General features: G+C 47.7%; 1 protein-coding gene across 3 annotated transcripts in view; it reads right to left on the bottom strand.

Moving 5' to 3' along the window:
- Window positions 1-20,536, bottom strand: part of STK10 (serine/threonine kinase 10) — a 140,641-nt gene that overhangs the window by 56,747 nt on the left and 63,358 nt on the right. For all 3 annotated transcript variants that reach the window (XM_043887671.1, XM_043887670.1, XM_043887672.1), the window contains exons 3-4: window positions 11,349-11,397; window positions 4,397-4,546 (exon numbers count right to left, since the gene is read on the bottom strand). In XM_043887671.1, coding sequence (XP_043743606.1) covers window positions 4,397-4,546; window positions 11,349-11,394 — 196 coding nt within the window. In that variant the 5' untranslated portion in view covers window positions 11,395-11,397. The remainder of the gene's footprint in view (window positions 1-4,396; window positions 4,547-11,348; window positions 11,398-20,536) is intronic.

A 20,536-nucleotide genomic window follows, 5' to 3' on the forward strand; every position in this document is an offset into this window, starting at 1 on the left:
CCCACACTTTGTTCAGTTCACTGTGCTGCTTTCCATTTATTCCCATTCCGTTGAGAAGCACAAACAGTGTCTCCAGTGAGGCGACATCCTTGCCTGGGAGATAGAGCTGCTGAGCAATTCTCTAACGCAGCCTTGGGTTGCATAAGGTCATGCAGGGGGGTGGGGGTGCCTCCAGGGGCCCCAGAAAGTCCCAGGGACCTAGGAAGAGGCAGACAGACTGCCACCCCACCTCCCAAGCTTCCTCCACTTCTTGCCAGGCTGCAGATTCCAGGCCCCAGGGGGAAAGATGATTTTCCAAAACAGAATATTAGGTCTTAGCAGGCGTCCACACCATAGCTCCCAGGGCCCAGCGGTAACTGTGTAAATACTCGCACATTCAACTCTCCCTGAACTGTTCTTCCTCCTTAGCTGGCTTCCTGGTTTTCTCAACAGCATCTGCCAAGTCACTGGGAAAGCTGATGCCCCCATCTGCTTCCGCCCCATCTCTGCTGGGTTCCAGGTGGGATTCTGGAGTCTGCTCGCTAAGTCAGTGCTCCCACCCCTGGACTGCGGGGTCGTGGCAGGGGAAACAGCATGGGAAATGAGACCCCACTGAGCACATCCTAGCCTGCTGTCTCCACCCTGAGCTTCCCTGCCGATAAGCCTCTCGGGCTGCTGCAGACCCAGGCTCTCTGGGTCCTGCCTTCTCTGTCTGACATGTTCTTGAAGACTGAGCTGAAGCTTTGCCTTGAATTCCCCAGGGCACATGAGACTCTCCTATCCCAAGACTCTGCTTAACATGGCCCTTCCCCGCCTTCCCTCCACCTTTGACAGAGCTGGAGCCAGAGGGACCCGAGTCCAAACTCTGCTGCTTCTCCCCTCCATGGACCAATCCTGAGCATCCCACGCTAGTATGGGCTTTGGTGCCACACCATGATGGATACAGTCCCCTCCCCTCTCCCAAGTGTCCACTGGAGTGCTGAGTAAATGAGATAACATCTAGAAAGTACTTTGTCTACTGGCTGGCATCTAGATGATCCTTCACAGACCCAACATATATGTGTTATTATTTTTACTATCACTCCCCCCAGAATACCCTACTGGGCCTTACTCAGTGCCTCTGCCCACAAGGCTAGACGTCTCTGCCCAAGCTGACTTACCTGGCAAGTACCCACCTGCCTTTTCACAACTCAGCTCAAACTATCCTCTCACCGAGTGTCTTCTAAACACCCACCCTCAGGCCCAGCTGGGGGAACAAACTACCCTTCCCTGTACACCCCACCCCAGCACCGGCTCCTTCCGCAGGCCCGACGCTCCCGTGTCTTCCCACCGGCCTGGGAACCCTGAAGGAGGAGGATTGGGGTCTCTGTCCTGCTGTCCCCAAAGCCTAGCACAGGACAGGGCTTGGCACACACCAGACACTTAACAAAACAACAGTAATCACGGCTGGCTTTTCTGGAGAGCTTACTCTATGTATCTTCTTATAAACAATATCACAAAGCTCTGGATGAGCCTTCCCTGTCCCTCCAGTTATACAGATGAGAAAGTCGAAAGGCAGCAGGTAAGGTGACATGTATATCCAGGGTCAAAGAGCTGGTGGGATCTGAACCCAGGTCTCTTAGGCTCCCTGGGCTTCCCTGGCGGCTCAGACAGTAAAGAACTCGCCTGCAATGCGGGAGACCTGGATTCGATCCCTGGGTCGGGAAGGCCCCCTGGAGGAGGGCATGGCAATGCACCCCAGTATTCTCACCTGGAGAATCCCATGGACAGAGGAGCCTGGCGGGCAGTCCATGGGGTTGCAAAGTGTTGGACATGACTGAGTGACTAAGCACACAGACGTTCTCAGGCTCCAGGGGGCAAGCTCTTAACCTCTCCAGCTAAGAGGCTCAAACAGGAGGAAACACAGCCACAGCAGATGGGGGCTGGGCCTCGGGGTCCCAGGGAGCCTTGTCTTCAGGAACAGAACGGGCTGTGGCCTCGCTCATGCCTGGGTATAGAAGCCCTCTCACACGGCTCACTTCAAGACAGCACCAACCCCACCCTCTGGGGGACAGAGCACTTCTAACAAGCTCCCAGGCAATGTTGTTGATGCTGCCACCTCAGGCTTTGGTTCCTGAGGGTGCAGAGCTGTGGTTCTCAAAGTGTGGTCCCTCGGATCTGCAGCATCAGCTGGGAGCTTATTAGAAATGCAGGTTCTTCAGCCCCTCCACAGACAGAAACCCCACGGGATGTACGCAGCAAGCTGAGACTCAGAATTCTGAGAACCCACTGGTCTTGCATCACTCATGTAAGACCTTCAGCTGTCGGCTCCCGGCACTCTCGGAGGTGGGGGAGCTGGGAGGTGAGCAGTGGCCTGGGCTCGGCCCTGGCTCTCCTCAGCAGGTCTGCGGCAGGCCCTCCGTCTCTGAGCTTCAGAGTCCTCAAAGAGGGGACGGAGGAGCCGTACTGTCTCTGCGCCAATGCTCCTGATTATTGCTGCGGTCTCTATCACAGGGGCTCAGTGGTGGTGCAATGTCTTGTGGATGTAATTAAATTGTTCCTTAAAGAAACGAAGGGAGGGACTTCCCTGGTGGTCCAGTGATTAAGAATCTGCCTTCCAATGCAGGGAACATGAGTTCAAACCCTAGTCAGGGAACTAAGATTTCATATAACCCAGGGCAACTAAGCCGGAGCACTCCAACTACTGAGTTGCACGCCCTGTGGCCTGTGCAAGCCAACCAGAGAGGAGCCCACACACCGCAACAAAGATCTGTGTGCCACAACTAAGACCCAGCACAGCCAAAAACGAAGACAGATGGAGACGGGGGGGCTGCTAGAGAAACCACACATGATGACACTTCTGTGCTGGAAGGTCAGCGCTGAGGAGCGGGTGCAGATGAATGAACTATTTAATATCAGAGGAGGATGCTAGTAGAAAGTAGAGTTGAATGTAGTCAAACGATTAACAAGAGATTACCATCTCTCTATGGTTAATATCACCCCCTAAATCCTCTCTATCTGCACATCCTTCTACGGACAAAGATGCAGGCAGAGGTATCTGGGATGACCCTCAGGGCCGAGGTCTGGAGGATGAGACTACAGGCACTTGCTGACGTTCCCTTTAAACCCTCCTATACTATGTGAATTTTCTATAACAAACATACATAGCTTTTTCATCAAACAACAAAAATCATTACTTTAAAAAATAGCATTATAGGCATTTATATAACAATGAAGGAGTAGATGCAAGAAGAGTTAAAAGCTATTGTCTCGGGGGGTGGGGACAGGGAAAGGAGTTGGTAAAAGCAGAGGACACAGACATGTGTTATTTTGGTTTAAAAACTTATCAAAAATAAAAAGAAGTTCTGACACAGGCTACCTCATGGATGGACCTTGAGGACATTGTGCTAAGAGAAATAAGCCAGTCACGAACACACAAGTGATCACACTTGTAGAGCAGTCGTATTCAGAGAGACCTGGAGGAGAACGGTGGGTGCCCTGAGCCCGGGTCAGAGAGGAGGGAGGGACGCTGTGATGGGCACAGTTCGGGCAGATGACAAAGTCCCGGAGATGCATGATGGTGACGGCCGCGCAGCAGTGTGAGTGCGTTTCATGCCCCTGAACTAGACACTGACAAACAGCTAAGATGACAAATTTTATGTTATGTATATTCTGTGTGTGCGCTCAGATGTTCAGTGGGGTCCAACTCTGTGTGACCCCATGGACTGTAGCCCGCCAGGCTCCTCTGTCCACGGGATTTTCCAGGCAAAAGTACTGGTGTGGGTTGCCATTTCCTCCACCAGGGGATTTTCCTGACCCAGGGGTCGAGCCCACATCTCCTGCCTTGGCAGGCGGATTCTTTACTGCTGTGTCATCTGGTAACCCTATGTATATTTTACCACAGTTGGGAAAAAAAAACAAGGAGAGGGGAGTCGTAATGAAAAAAAATAAGGTTTTGATATATGCCCCTGAGGTAGTTTTCCACCTGCAAATGGACCTCCATCTGTCACTTTCCCTCAAATTCTATCTATCGGAAGCAAGAGCCAAAGGGGTGGGACCACTGCCCCCTTGATGCACTGCCAGCCTGGGGACGAGATCACTGTTGGCAGTGAGGGGCTGTGTGTGCTACAGGGTGTTGGGCAACCATCACTACAGACCAGGCTCCAGGGGTCTCTCCCCATGCCCAGCTGTGACAATCAGAGATGTCTCCAGACACTGCCAATGTCCCTGGGGGATAAACTCTCCCTCAGCTGAGAATCCTGGGGAGATGCAGCCACGATGGGAACCGTGCCCCAGTGGACAGGGACAGACCCGGAAGGACCTCAGCATCCCATGGGAGTGCGGACTCACGCTCCCTCCTGTCCGCAGAGGCTGGGCCAAAACCTCAGCTGGGCGGTGTGGGGCTCTGCCTTCCCACCTCGCCCGAGACGCCCCTTACCCAGCCGGATGTCCCCCTCGAGGGTCATGAGCACATTGCCGGCTTTCAGATCCCGGTGGATGATCTTCTTGCCGTGCAGGAAGGTGAGGGCTTCGAGCATCTGGCGGCAAACCACCTGAATCTGGGGCTCAGTGAGGCCTCTGTCCAGCTCTGGAAACAGAGAGGAGAACATGTCAGTTTAGCAAGCGTTCAATGCAGGCAACTTCAAGTCAGGCTCCTGCAAGGTACAAGAAATACACCAGCCACCAACGTGCTTTGAGCCCCTACTGTACACCACGTACACTTCCGAGCACTTTCCGTGTTACCTGCTTTGGGCTCACGGTAAACCTGCGGACAGACACAGCTCTTACGCCATCTCACAGGTGAGGGGACTGATGCTCAGAGAAGTCAAGGCACTTGCTCAAGGTCACACAGGAGGGGTCACAGATCTGAGACTGAAAACAGCCAGCTGGGCTTCAGAGCTCAGGTTAGCAAACACAACCCCTCTGAGGGGCAGAGATCCGTTCCGTGAGCAGGTCCTGAGTGTGAGGCTCCACGCTGGGTGCAGGGTCTCAGAGAGGCATGGAAATGACGAGCAATGCTGGGAACAGAGTGGGCCTGGGGGCGAGGGAGGGCAGCAACCCCTTCTGCCTGGGGAATCAGGAGGCTCCCCAGAGGAGGAGGCATTCACGCTGTGTGCTGAAGCAAGAACAGATGTGTGAGAGGAGAAAAGCTGGCACCAGGGCATTCCAGGAACCAACCAAAGGAACGGCCTGGAGGCGACAGGAGCTGGTGCTGGTGGGGCACGAGACGCGGGAGGAGAGGGGCCATCGCCAAAAGCCTCTGGGGCGTTAGCTGGGGCCGTGGATGCACACGCACGCACATACACACACAACACACACACACACTCTCTACATACAACACAGTGTCCACTGGGAGATGGCAGGGCTGTCTTCTCTGAGCAGGTGGGGAGCCAAACAAGAGTGTTCCTGCAGGGGGAGCAGCAAGTGCAAAGGACCCTCCCCTCCCCGCACGGAGAAGTGGACGCTACAGGTCAGCAGGAGATGTGGAGGCTGCGTTTTCTTTGAAACGCAGTGGGCAGTCCAGGAGAGGTTCTGAGTAGGACAGAGATACAACCCGAGCTTTGCATTAAAAATTCCTCCTGGCACAGCAAGTGAAGAATTTGCAGAGGAACAAGAGTTGGTAAGGGGCTTAGCAGGCAGCCAGACGGTGGTCCAGAAGGGCTACGTGGTGGCCAAGGCTTCACAGAGGAAGAATTCTGGACTTGGGTCAGGGAGGTGGGAATGACAGGGTGTGTGACCTAGAGGGTGCAGTGGGAGGAAGGGCTTGAGAAGAGTCAAGGGTGACATCCCATGCTCATTGCTCTGTTAGCCATCATGACTATTTATTTCTTTTTTCAATTTTTTGGGCATGTCAAGGGGCAAGTGGGATCATAGAAACCCAGGCTTCTGCATTGGAAGCCTGGAGTCTACACTGCTGGACCACCAGGGCAATTCAGTTCAGTCGCTCAACTGAGTTCGACCCTTTGCGACCCCATGGACTGCAGCATGCCAGGCTTCCATGTTCATCACCAACTCCCAAAGCTTTGCTCAAACTCAAGTCCATCGAGCTGGTGATGCCATCCAACCATCTCATTCTCTTTCACCCCTTCTCCTCCTGCCTTCAATCTTTCCCAGCATCGGGGTCTTTTCCAATGAGTCAGCTCTTCGCATCAGGTGGCCAAAGTATTGGGAGTTTCAGCTTCAACATTAGTCCTTCCAAAGAATATTCAGGACTGATCTCCTTTAGGATGGACTGGTTGGATCTCCTTGCAGTCCAAGGGACTCTAAGAGTCTTCTCCAATACCATACTTCAAAAGTATCAATTCTTCGGCACTCAGCTTTCTTTATAGTCCAACTCTCATGTCCATACATGACTACTGGAAAAACCATAGCTTTGACTAGACAGACCTTTGTTGGCAAAGTAATGTCTCTGCTTTTTAATAGTTGGTCATAGCTTTTCTTCCAAGGAGCAAGCGTCTTTTAATTTCATGGCTGCAGTCACCATCTACAGTGATTTTGGAGCCCCCCAAAATAAAGTCACTGTTTCTATTGTTTCCCCATCTATTTGCCATGAAGTGATGGGACTAGATGCCATGATCTTAGTTTTCTGAATGTTGAGATTTAAGTCAACTTTTTCACTCTCCTCTTTCACTTTCATCAACATGCTCTTTAGTTCCTCTTCACTTTCTGCCATAAGGGTGGTGTCATCTGCATATCTGAGATTATTGGTATTTCTCCTGGCAATCTTGATTCCAGCCTGTGCTTCTTCCAGCCCTGCATTTCGCATGATGTACTCTGCACAGAAGTTAAATAAGCAGGGTGGCAATATACAGCCTTGACACACTCCTTTCCCGATTTGGAACCAGTCTGTTGTTCCATGTCCAGTTCTAACTGTTGCTTCCTGACTTGGATACAGATTTCTCAGGAGGCGGGTCAGGTGGTCTGGTATTTCCATCTCTTTAAGAAATTTCCAGTTTGTTGTGATCCACACAGTTAAAGGCTTTGGTGTAGTCAATAAAGTAGAAGCAGATGTTTTTTCTGGAACTCTCTTGCTTTATCGATAATCCAAAGGATGTTGGCAGTTTGATCTCTGGTTCCTCTGCTTTTTCTAAATCCAACATCTGGAAGTTCATGATTCATGAACTGTTGAAGCCTAGAATTTTGAACATTACTTTGCTAGCGTGCGAGATGAGTGCAATTGTATGGTAGTTTGAGCATTCTTTGGCATTGCATTTCTTTGGGATTGGGATGAAAACTGACCTATTCTAGTCCTGTGGCCATTGCTGAGTTTTCTAAATTTGCTGACATATTGAGTGCAGCACTTTCACAGCATCATCTTTTAGGATTTGAAATAGCTCAACTGGAATTCCATCACCTCCACCAGCTTTGTTCGTAGTGATGCTTTCTAAGGCCCACCTGACTTCACATTCCAGGATGTCTGGCTCTAGGTGAGTGATCACACCACTGTGATTATCTGGGTCATGAAGATCTTTTTTGTACAGTTCTTCTGTGTATTCTTGCCACCTCTTCTTAATATCTTCTGCTTCTGTTAGGTCTATACCATTTCTGTCCTTTATTGTGCCCATCTTTGCATGAAATGTTCCCTTGGTATCTCTAATTTTCTCGAAGAGATCTCTAGTCTTTCTATTGTTTTCCTCTATTTCTTTGCATTGATCACTGAGGAAGGCCTTCCTATCTCTCCTTGCTATTCTTTGGAACTCCACATTCAAATGGGTATATCTTTCCCTTTTCTCCTTTGCCTTTAGCTTCTCTTCTTTTCTCAGATATTTGTAAGGCCTCCTCAGACAACCATTTTGCCTTTTTGCATTTCTTTTTCTTGGGGATGGTCTTGATCAGTGCCTCCTGTACAATGTTATGAACCTCTGTCCATAGTTTATCAGGCACTCTATCAGATCTAATCCCTTGACTCTATTTCTCACTTCCACTGTATAAGCATAAGGGATTTGATTTAGGTCATACCCGAATGATCTAGTGGCTTTCCCTACTTTCTTGAATTTAATTCTGAATTTGGCAATACAGAGTTCATTATCTGAGCCACAGTCAGCTCCTGGTCTTGTTTTTGCTGAGTGTATATAGCTTCTCCATCTTTGGCTGCAAAGAATATTATCAACCTGGTTTTGGTATTGATCATATGTTGATGTCCATGTGTAGAGTCTTCTCTTGTGTTGCTGGAAGAGGGTATTTGCTGTGACCAGCGCGTTCGCTTGACAAAACTCTTATTAGCCTTTCCCCTGCTTCGTTTTGTACTCCAAGGCCAAATTCGCCTGTTACTCCAGGTATCTCTCAACTTCCTACTTTTGCATTCCAGTCCCCTATAATGAAAAGGACATCTTTTTTGGGTGTTAGTTCTAGTAGGTCTTGTAGGTCTTTATAGAACTGTTCAACTTCAGCTTCTTCAGCATTACCTGTCAGGCCATAGACTTGGATTACTGTGATATTGAATGATTTGCCTTGAAAACGAACAGAGATCATTCTATCGTCTTTGAGATTGCATTCAAGTACTGCATTTTGGACTCTTTTGTTGACTATGATGGCTACTCCATTTCTTCTAAGGGATTCTTGCCCACAGTAGTAGATATAATGGTCATCTGAGTTAAATTCACCCATTCCAGTCCATTTTAGTTCACTGATACCTAAAACATCCACATTTACACTCTTGCCATCTCCTGTTTGACCACTTCCAATTTGCCTTGATTCATGGACCTAACATTCCAGGTTCCTATGCAATTTGCTCTTTACAGCATTGGACTTTACTTCCATCACCAGTCACATCCACAACTGGGTGATGTTTTTGCTTTGGCTCCATCCCTTCATTCTTTCTGGAGTTATTTCCCCACTGATCTCCAGTAGCATATTGGGCACCTACCGACCTGGGGGTTCATCTTTCAGTGTCCTATCTTTTTGCCTTTTCATGCTGTTCATGGGGTTCTCAAGGCAAGAACACTGAAGTGGTTTGCCATGCCCTTCTCCAGTGGACCACGTTTTGTCAAACTCTCCACCATGACCCACGATGTAGGGCCACCCAAGACGGACCAGAGCAGTCTGTGATTATTTAGTTCTTGCTCCTGCCCAAGTTCCCTGGGCTGGGGTCAGCCCCGCAGTCCTGCCTGCTCGGCCCTCAGGCTGAAGGTTCCCAGGCTGGTGGGCAAGGGCACTGCATTGAGGCCGCCCTCTGGTTGGGGCTTCCAGGTTCCCCTGCAGCACCCGGAGGAATCCCCAAGGTCAGATCCCTCAGGCTCAGTATAAACAAACGTGCCAGCCAGGGTGGAGGTGCTGCCTGCAGTGTCCTGGGAAGCCCGGCTCCAGAGCAGGGCTCCTGAACCCGGGGTCTTTCTGTGTCCAAAACTCCTTCCCGTCAGCCTCGTCCTCGACCCCTGCATCTCCCCTAGCTGGGGTCCAAGCTCAGAGTCTGTGAGGACTTCAGGGCCACACAGACTGTGCCTGAACTTGGGCACTGCCTCTTACTGGCCGTGTGATTTCTGGCAAGTCACTGTATCTCCCTGCATCTTCATTATTGGTCTGTAAAATGGAATGAGGATGACATGAAGGCAGGGCTCCAGAGATAAAGCATGTAAATGTCTCAGCATGGAGCACAATCAAGAAAAGGTGATTACTATTACGCTGGTCCTGAGATTATGCTGGATTGTCTGTAGCAAATTTTTAAGTGTCAAAAGTACACCTGGCTCATGTCTGACTTACTTATATAGATGAAACAGGAAAAATCAAAGTGATGAGGAGGTGGATGATAACCTCAATGCCACCATTTTTTGAGCCTTTATAACACACCAGCACAAGGATAAAATGTTGGGTGCATTATTTCATGAAAGATTTACAATAATCCAAAGAGGTAGACAGACATAACACAATTAAAAAAAATTTTTTTGTTTTGACGTGGACCATTTTTTAAAGCCTTGTTATTAAATTTGCTACAATATTGCTTCTGTCTTATGTTTTGGTTTTTTAGGCCAGGAGCCACATGGCTCCTGACTCCCCAACCAGGGATTGAACCTGACCAGAAGGCGAAGTCTTAAGCACTAGATGGCCAGGAAAGTCCCTATGACTCATTTTTAAAGTCCAGTTTATTGAGATATAATTTACATGCAGTAAAATTCACCTTTTTGGGTGTACAGTTCTGTGAATTTTGGCAAATGTATTTAGTCACACCAACAGTACCACAGTTTAGATACAGAATACATAACTTCCATCACTCCCCAAAATTCCCCACTGTCCCCCTTTCATTCCCCCAACTCCAGTTGCGAAGCAATCAGTAATTAAATCTGTTCCTACAGTTTCATCTTTTTCTAAAAAGGCATATAATTGGAATCACACAGTATGGTGAATTTTTAAGATGAATTTTTGATTACCCAGCAGTACATGAATATTTTCTTCCTAATAAAAAAAAGTTGCAACATTGCAGATGAGCCTAAGTCCCCTTTGAAACCACATCCCCACCTGCGCCTCATCCTTCTGCTCTGCAGGAGGGCTGAGGGCCAAAAATGCGTAACAGCTAGCAAGTCACGGCCAGCAGGATCACAACAAGCACTGGTGTTAACAAACCAAAGCGGCCATACGGTGCTGCGCCAGAGGCATGCTCCCCCTATGCTGTAAAGGGGCCAGCCCAGTGCCCCCGGCCCAGGCTCCTCCTCTACACAACTCTGCAAGGCGATGGGAGACAACCTGCGGCAGAAAGGCCCTCTGAGCAGGGCAGGCATCTGCGGGAGAGTCAGCCCCTGACCACAGAGCTGCAGCTACTTCCCGGCTCTCACTAGGTCAGCCCTCCCCATCCCAGCTTCTCTCACCCACCTCGATTTCTAGAACAGCAACGGCACTGTTTCTTTAACTGCTGCCACCAGCAGACAGCAAGCCGCCTGGGGCTGGACCAGTTAGTTCCATCAGGAGAGCTGAGAGAAATGCGTGGAGATCCCCGCTTTTCAAAGAACCTCCCTCAGGGGTCTTATTTTCACCTCCTCCAAGTGCTGTGGGGTTCGGAAGCGGGCAGCACACCTGTCTAACATCCAGACTGCTTGAGGGAGCCAGTGATCCACTCAAGGACATACGGCTCTTTGAACGGGAAGTTCTGGTCTTCTGAGTATCCTGCATCCTCTCCAGTAACCCAACCCCTGCTCCCAGATGTGGACAGAGTGGGAAGGTACTCAAACAGGCCACGGGCATTACTGGGGCAGGGAAGTGATGGATCCCAGTGCTCAGCAGAGCTGACCCCGGCACCGCTGTCCTGCATCAAGGAGGACTCACCCACAGGCTTCCCGGCCGTCCAGTGGTTAGGACTCCATGCTTCCACTGCAGGGGACACAGGTTCAGTCCCTAGTTAGGGAACTAAGATCCTGCAAGCCACTCACAGAGGCCAAAAAAAAAAAAAAAAAAAGACTCACCCAGCATGATGGCATCCACAGCTCCCCCAGGACAGAACTCGATCATAATCTGCAGAAAATACAAGGCAAAGTAACATGAGCAGCAGTGCCCAGCCCACGAATCGGGAGCCCCTCCAGGGCCGGCCCTGATCTGAGACGTCTGCCAGCCCCTGATGCGTTTGCTCTTCGGCCCCTCTCCCTCCTGCCCAGGGGTTTGTCCAGTCTGCCCCCACACCCCTGAAACCTGACCTCAGTTCTTACAGGAGGCTCTCATACCCAGGAGTTACTTGGGCACTTCATTTTTCAAGGGAAAAAAAAAAAGTCACCATGGAAACCTGCAGCTTCAGTGAACAGCCTTTTCAGCCAAGCCTGCATCCCGTCCCTCTCCTCAGATCAGCCCTGTCTGCTCACTCACCTCCACCCGCCAGCTACCCTGCTTCTTACAATCCAAAACCGAGTCTCAGAGGACACCTCCCACTCACACACAAGCTGGCCAAGGCCTCCTGGACTCCAGCACCTGTCTGCTGACTTCTCCATCACCCAGAGCCTGCCGTATCGGAACATCAGGTCCTTGAAGCCCAGCTCAGGTAGAGGAATCAAAGTCCAGAAAGAAGCCGTCACTGACCAAGGCCTCACAGGTTGTCTAGTGGCTCCTGAATGGAAAGCAGGTTTTCCTAACCTCTGGGTCATTCATTCATTCACTCAACACACACCCAACAGGTAACAGGCCCTGGGAGAACCACCTGATACAGGCCTTCAAGGGGGGTCCCAGCCCAGTGCAGCAAATGAAAAAAGCCAATTAGAGTCACAAGCGCCAGGCGTGCTGACACAGGCCTACCCCCTGGTCTACTGCCATCTTCACTCTTTCTGGCCCACTCCGGGCTCCTATCATATACGGGAAGACGCTTTCTCTTTTCTTTAAAGTGCAAGTAGAGATGGGTGGGGAAGGCAGAAAGCAACACAAACTTCAAGGCATTCCCAGCATCTCCTCCTGCTCCTGGCTGCTGCTGGGCCCTCTGACCCAGCTCTGCAGGGGCAGACACAGTGCCTGAGGGGCGCTCAAGGAGGCCCATTGCTCTAAATAGAAGAGAAAACCTCAGCTGTGACCTCACTGGGCCAGAGCCAGCTCTCTGGCCATAGGAGGGAGGAGCTGCTTCAGTGTTTTGACGAGACCTTCTAACTTGTAGCCGACTTTCCAGAGGCTTCCTGGCACTGTAAATATGAGGATGCGGTGATGCCTGGTTGGACCCAAGTCCCAAGCCCACTGTTCACTAGTTATGGCCTTGGGCAAGTCATTTCAACCGTGTGAGCCTGTTTTCTCAACTGTAAGATGGGGTTGCTGATGTGCTTCCTCTTAGCTGGGCCCCACCTCTGAGCTATATTTAGGGGACAGGCCACCCCTGGAGGTCAAGCAGGGAGCACTAAGCTGGGCCAGGGACACCAAAGGAAAGGGTGCCAGGGACGGCAAGGCTGTGGCGCCCTCCCTCAGCCCAGGGCAGCAGACAGCCTGCCACAGGCTGGGCAAGGCTACAGGCCACGGGAGCCGGGCAAGGGAAGACCCACCTGCTCACACACCACCACCTGCCAGGGAGGAAGGACAGGGCCTCCGATGCCCCCACAGTCACTCTGGTCCTGCTTGGCCTGACCCAGCTGCCCTGGACTACTCTTTACCACTGTGGTGACTATCGTCCTAAATAAAAGTCATCAGAGATGTGTTAACATGCTGCAACCCAGTACGTGAAGAAGCGGTACTTCTTTCTTCCACTCACTCACTCACTTGTGTGTTCACTGAACCAACCGCCAACCAACCAGGCTTGTTCCCAGGGTCAGAGTGACCTGGACACAGGCATCAACCTCTCGAGGCTCAGCATACCATTCTGCCTTTTAATAATGCTTGGCGTTACAAAAGAGAAGCGCAAATCCTACTCATCGCTAGAAAAAGCCCAGGCACAAGAGGCAGCAGTGGAAGAGAAGCCCAGCTTAGCCACCACACAAGGTCACTTATGAGTACATGGCCTGTAAGACGGGGCAATGGCACGCCCAGAGCCCACAGGAGTGACGGAGTCATCCAGGCCTTGACGGGCGACACACGAGACTCAGTCGCTATGAACTGTTTCTAGGATTTCTTTCTTGAGCTCAGGGGTTCAGGGTTTTTTATTGTTTTGTCTTATATTTTGAGACCCCATGAAAGCCACCCTCTCACCCCTCAGATAGAAAAATGCAAATACAAACAAATGTTTGTGTGCAATTTCACTGACTTTTTGCATGCCCTCAAGTCCCACCACCAAACCCAGGCCAGTGTTTTCACCAGCTACTGACTACACAGCCTTGGCAATGACCTACCTCTCTGTAAAATGGGACGACACTACAGACGCCCCCAGAACTACCCTAAGGACCCGATGAGGTGGTAGGTATCAAGCCCCAAGCCTGAGCCTCACACACACAGAGGACGCAGGGCAGGCTCAGCTGTGTCCTCCTTTACTAGAGGCAGCCGAAGAGGAAACGGTGGCAGGCTTGGCTTCAAGTCCTGCCAAATGTGCGTTCAGTCACTCAGGCCTATTCAACTCTTTGCGACCCTTTGGACTGGAGCCTGCCAGACTCCTCTGTCCATGGGATTCTCCAGGCAAGAATGCTGAAGTGGGTTACCAAGGCCTCCTCCAGGGGATCTTCCCCACCCAGAGATCAAACCCATGTCTCTATGTCTCCTGTATTGACAGGCAGGTTCTTTACCACTAGCACCACCCGGGATGCCCTTTGAGTCAGCTTCCTTATTAGCTATGTGAACCTAGGTAAGTCACTTAATGTCTCCATGCCCCGATTTCTTCATCTGAAAATGGTACTAATCTTTTCTCCCCCCAGTGTAATCAGCCAGCCAATGACATGTCCAATACAAAAGCTACAACAACTAATATGCACTTGGTGAATCTAGCAAAGGAAATCTCTAGAAAGATCACACTTAGACCATGCTATTTAGGCTTCCTACAAAAACATGCCTTCCCAGAATTACAGTTCATCAACACTCCCACTGCCAGTATCAAAAGTCAGTATGAGAAGTGGTCAAACCTGGGCGGTTCCTGCATCTTTCAGTGAAACTGTCCCTTACACAATGCCCTTACACAAGGCCCCCATGACCCCTCCCCTCCCAGGTCAGCACTAGGAAAGTTGAAGCATTCTGCCAATCTGGTTTGCTTCCTCTTCTGCAATTTGAGACCTCCATGACGCCTTGCACTTCCCGTATTTTTTTACTTTTTATTTTCTTTGAGGCAAGGAATATGACTTTATTTGGAAAGCCAGCAGACAGAGAAGATGGCAGACTAATATCTCAAAATAGACATCTTCCATTATCATTATTATTCTGCGCCAGCTACTGGGAAGCTCTGAGTTTAGCTTTGGTTTTACTCCCATGAATAAATGTACTGACTTTTCATTCTACAACAGGATTAAATCTACAATATTTCACAATTTGCATATGGACCCCAATGAAGTGTCTTTAGAAGATGACTGTCCTGTAATCCACACTTCAAAATGTGAAGCTCTTTTTGAAACAGCAGTCCTTATTTGGAGTTAATCATAGACTATGTCAGAGTGATGTTCTGTTTATTAACTTTTTGTAATTCTGCCCAACTATACTCTCACAGGTGGCAAAATAGAGTTTGGTTTTTCTTCTCCTTTTTTTTTTTTTAATGAAAGTGGCTTTTTTCTGTCCTTTTAGTTTAAAAAGTTTCATGTCTTGGTGCCTTTTATATGATGTAAGAGAGAAAAATGATGTCTCTTTCATGACATGGTTCACATTGGGTTCCATTACATGGGTCTTAACACTTCACATTTCAGCTTCTCAGTGGTAGGGTCACAGGGAGCTTATAACATTAATTCTTAGTGCTTTTATAGAAATGCATGAGGTTTAATTAATAAAATGATTACCTCAATAAATGTAATAATAACAATAAAGAAAACAATTGTCTGAATGCCTTAGGATATTACTAAATAGGCTGTTTAGAAAAGAGAATGGAAAAATTACATCAATGCCCACAGAAGGTTTCAGTTCAGTTCAGTCGCTCAGTCGTGTCCAACTCTTTGTGACCCCATGAACCGCAGCACACCAGGCCTCCCTGTCCATCACCAACTCCTGGAGTTTACCCGAACTCATGTCCATTGAGTCGGTGATACCATCCAACCATCTCATCCTCTGTTGTCCCCTTCTCCTCCTGCCCTCAATCTTTCCCAGCATCAGTGTCTTTTCAAATGAGTCAGCTCTTCACATCAGGTGGCCAAAGTATTGGAGTTTCAGCTTCAGCATCAGTCCTTCCAATGAACACCCAGGACTGATCTCCTTTAGGATGGACTGGTTGGATCTCCTTGCAGTCCAAGGGACTCTCAAGAGTCTTTTCCAACACCACAGTTCAAAAGCATCAATTCTTTGGCACTCAGCTTTCTTTACAGTCCAACTCTCACATCCATACATGACCACTGGAAAAGCCTTAGCCTTGACTAGATGGACCTTTGTTGACAAAGTAAGGTCTCTATTTTTTAATATGCTGTCTAGATTGGTCATAACTTTCCTTTCAAGGAGTAAGCATCTTTTAATTTCATGGCTGCAATTACCATCTGCAGTGATTTTGAAGCCCCAAAAAATAAAGTCAGCCACTGTTTCCACTGTTTTCCCATATTGGTCTATTCTTGTATTTTCTACATTTTAATCAACTAATATGTTATAAAATTTCATATTAGAAGTACTCTTTAACAAAAAGTACTGGCCTAAAGTCACCCATGGCTACAGATGCATCTATTCATCTGAAAGGGGATGGGGCTGTGCCTATCCACAATGTAAGTCCCAGCAGGACCATGCCCAGAACACCCTCATTAGGGTTTTCTATATATAAGAGCTTATCTGTAAACAGAAATAATTTTACTTCTTGTTTGCAATTTGCATGTCTTTTATTTCTCTTTTCCTGACTAACTGTGCTAGCTAGTGCTTCCAATACTATGCTGAATAGAAGGGATAAAGGTAGGCATCTTTGCCTTATCTCTGATCTTAAGAGTTTTTAGTTTCTCACCACTGAATATGTTCACTGTGAGTTGTTCATATATGACCGTTATTATGTTCAGATATTTTTGTTCTATTGATTTGTTAAATGTTTTTCTCATGGAAGTGTTGAATTTTGTCAAATACTTTTTCTTCATTAGCTGAGATGATCATGTGTTCTCCCACCTTTATTCTGCTAATGCAGTTTGTTATATGCATTGATTTTCATATATTAAACCATCCTTGCTTCCAAGAATAAATTCCACTGGTCATGGTGTATAATCCTTTTATTATGCTGCAGTGTAGCCAAAAAACCAACAACAAAAACAAGTTGGGCTTCTAGACACTAACAATGAACAATCCAGTAAAAGAAAATTAAGGAAACAATTCCATTTATAATAGCATCAAGAAGAAGAAATACTTAGGACTATCCAGGAAAAGGGAATAAGATTAAAGCAAGAAGGTGGAAGATGTGTACACTAGAAAGTGCAAACATGGCGAGAGACATTAAAGACAACACAAATGAATGGAGAGACGCCCTCTACGCGCGACTGAAAGGCTTTGTTACGAAGTCAGTACTACCCAACACAATCTACAGAGTCAACGCAATCCCTATCAAATCCTCATGGCATCTTTCATAGAAACTGAAAAAATTGATACTAAAATTCATATGGAATATCAAGGGACTCCAAGCACCAAAAGAACCTTGAAAAAGGACAGTTGGAAAAAAACTGTTCAAAGAAAATTGAAAGTCTCATACTTCTTGATTTCAAAACTTACTACAAAGCTACAATAATCAAAATAGCAAGGGACTAGCATAAAGACAGACATATAGACCAATGGAAGGAGATCCCAGAAATAAACCCTTGCATATATAGTCAAATGATTTTTAACAAAGCGGCCAAGACCATTCAGTGGAAAAAGAATAGTCTTTTCAACAAATCTTGTTGGGAAAACGGAATTACCAGCATGTGAGAGAATGAAGATGGTCCCTTAAATCATATACAAAAATTTACTAAAAATGGACCAAACACAAATGGAAGAGCTAAAACTACAAAATCCTTAGAAGAAAAAAAAATGAGGGAAAAGTCATGACATTGAATTTAACTATGATTTCTTGGTTTTGACACCAAAAGCACAGGCAACAACAACAAAAAAATTAAATTGACCTTTATCAAATATAATAACCTTTGGACATCAAAAAACACCATCAACATAGTGAAAAAGCAACCCACAGAATGTTAAGTATATATGACACTTACAAATCACATCTGATAAGTGACTAACATCAAGAATATATTAAAAAATATACTCTTACAACTCAAATAGACACAGATATACAAATATGCAATAAATGCATGAAAATATGCTCAGCATTACTAATTAATGTAAACCAAAACCACAGTTTAGACCTAGAGGGGCGGGATGGGATGGGAAGTGAGAGGGAGGTTCAAGAGGGAGGGGACAAATGCATACTTATGGCTGACTCATGTTGATGTATGACAGAAACCAAAACAATTGCCCTCCAATTAAAAATAAATAGATTTTTAAAAACCACAATTAGATATCACTTTTCACCCACTGGGCTGGCTATTTTTAAAAAACAGAAAATAACAAGCAAGGATGTACAGAAATGGGAACACGTGTTTTGCTGGTGGGAATGCAAAATGCTGTGGCCACTGCAGAAGATATTATGGCAGTTCCTCAAAAATTTAAAACTAAAATCTGAAAAGTTAAAAACAAAATAAAAAATACAATCACCTTATGAACTGGTTTTCCACTTCTGAGTATATACCCAAAGAAATGAAAAGCAGAGTATCAAACAGATGTTTGTATACCAAAGCAGCATTATTCACAATAGTTAAAAGATGGAAACAACCCAAGAATACATCAAGAGATGAACAGAAAAACAAAATGTGGCACATACAATGGAATATTATCCAGTCATTAAAAAGGCATGAAGCATTGACACATATGAGTGAACCTTGAAAATATTATGCTAAGTGAAAAAACGTCAGACACAAAAGGCCACACATATTTGATTCCATTTCTATGAAATGTCCAGAATAGGCAAATCCGTGGTAGACAGGAGACCTAACCAGTCAATCCTAAAGGAAATTAACCCTCAATATTCACTGGAAGAACTGATGCTGAAGCTGAAGCTCCAATATTCTGGCCAACTGATACAAAGATCCGACCCATTAGAAAAGACCCTGATTCTGGGAAAGACAGAAAGCAGGAGGAGAAGGGGATGACAGAGGACGAGACGGTTGGATGGCATCACCGACTCAATGGACATGAGTCTGAGCAAGCTCCAGGAGATGGTGAAGGACAGGGAAGCCTGGTGTGCTGCAGCATGTGGACGCATAAAGTCAGACATGACTGAGCAACTGAACAACAATAGCAATTGAGACAGAAAGGAGATTAGTGGTTGCCAGAGGCTGGGAGAAGGATCCCAGGGTGACAGACTGTGGGTCTTAAAATATGACCTAAATGCTTTTCAGCTCAGAAAAGTGCTGACACTATATGCAAAGCCCTGTCCAAGGTCATTTATTCACAGTCTCTCATTTAATCCTTACACAGTTCTTTAAGGTGAATACTGTTATTATCTCCATTTTCTCAGTCAAGGATCTCCAAAGTTTTTCTGTAAAGAGCATGCATGCTTAGTCACTCAGTCATGTCTGACTCTTTGCAACCCCATGGACTGTAGCTTACCAGACTCCCCTTCCATGGGATTTTCCCAGCAAGAATACTGGAGTAGACTGCCATTTCCTTCTCCACGGGATCTTCCCAATCCAGGGATCGAACCCTAATCTCTTGCTCTACAGGAGGACTCTTTACCACTGAGCCATCAGGGAAACCTTTCCATAAAGAACCAGATAGTAAATAATTTTGGCTCTGCAGGGCTTTGATTCTGATGCTCCAACCTGAAAGCAGTGGTGGATGAGACCTTATCAAATGAGGATGGCTGTATGCCAGCAAATCCCATGGGCCACGGTGATGGGACTTCAGGGTGTGCAAGAAGGTGGCAGGCCAGATGTGGCCCATGGGTGGCTCCTTAACACCCATATTCCAGATGAGAAAACGAAGGCAGAAAAGCATTTCAGTAACTTGTCAAGATCCCCAGCTAATAAGAGATGAGGCCAGGATTTGAACCCAGGTGCTCTGATTTATGAGCTCATAGTCTGTCCTTAGGCTGGACTTCTTCCACTATCATTTGGAAGACACTTAACATGTCACAACCATCCCTCCTGGCATCGGAGCATCTTTTTCATAAGGTTTTAACCCCACTGGCCAGGTCGGAATTGCCTTCCTACCCAGTCTTGAGACCCACCGCTGGTACAGGCCGAGCTGGGCTCTGATCCCAGGCTGCTCACACGAGCTGCCTGTGTGAGGAAGACAGGTCTGCCTGAGCCTGAATACCGGGAGCACACTAGAGCGGGAGGCGTTCGCGTTTCCTGGGCCCTCTTGTCAGATGAGTAAGCTCGGCACAGCTGGTCTCCCTAGTCAGCACTCACGAGCTCTTTGTGTCCCTGGAGACATCAGCCCATGAACATGCTCAAAGGACGCCCAATGGGAGACAGCCTGCAGTCGCTGGCCTGGGACTGCTTGGAGGCCAAAAGAAACTGGAAACCTCTGTTTACCTCAACCCCCTATCAGTTTAGATTAGGCAGCTGTCATGGAGCACCTGAAGGGTCACGGCCTTGCTACACGATCCTGGAGGGCCAGCTTGCCTCCCCATCATGCGTGTATTCATTCATTCGTGGATTGATTAGGCACCTACTCTGTTCCTGCACGATCTTAGCCATGGGAATTTGGCCCTGCACCTGTGCAGGTACTCTCTCCCCTCGGGGGCAGTGTCCTCTCAGAGTTGCCCTGGGACTGGTGACTATAAAAATCTTCCTTGGAGCTGTTGCAAATAGAGAATCAGCTCAATAATCCTTAGGACTGAGAAAGCAGAATTTAAACTCTCTCTCCTCCACCTGGTCAACTCTTCAGGATGAAACACTGACACCAAAGTCCTGTGCCAAGCTGATTTCCGTCCCAGCAAGTCACATATACACAAAACCCCCCGCTTCCCACCCCCCCGCCTCCCACCCCCCGCCATGTTCACTGTTCCCCGCTGTACAGTTTCACCCCATGCCTTCAACTTCCTTAGGACGTAAGCGGTTGCCTGATCAGTTAA

This window comes from Cervus elaphus, chromosome 25, assembly GCF_910594005.1.
Source record: "Cervus elaphus chromosome 25, mCerEla1.1, whole genome shotgun sequence".
NCBI lineage: Eukaryota > Metazoa > Chordata > Mammalia > Artiodactyla > Cervidae > Cervus > Cervus elaphus.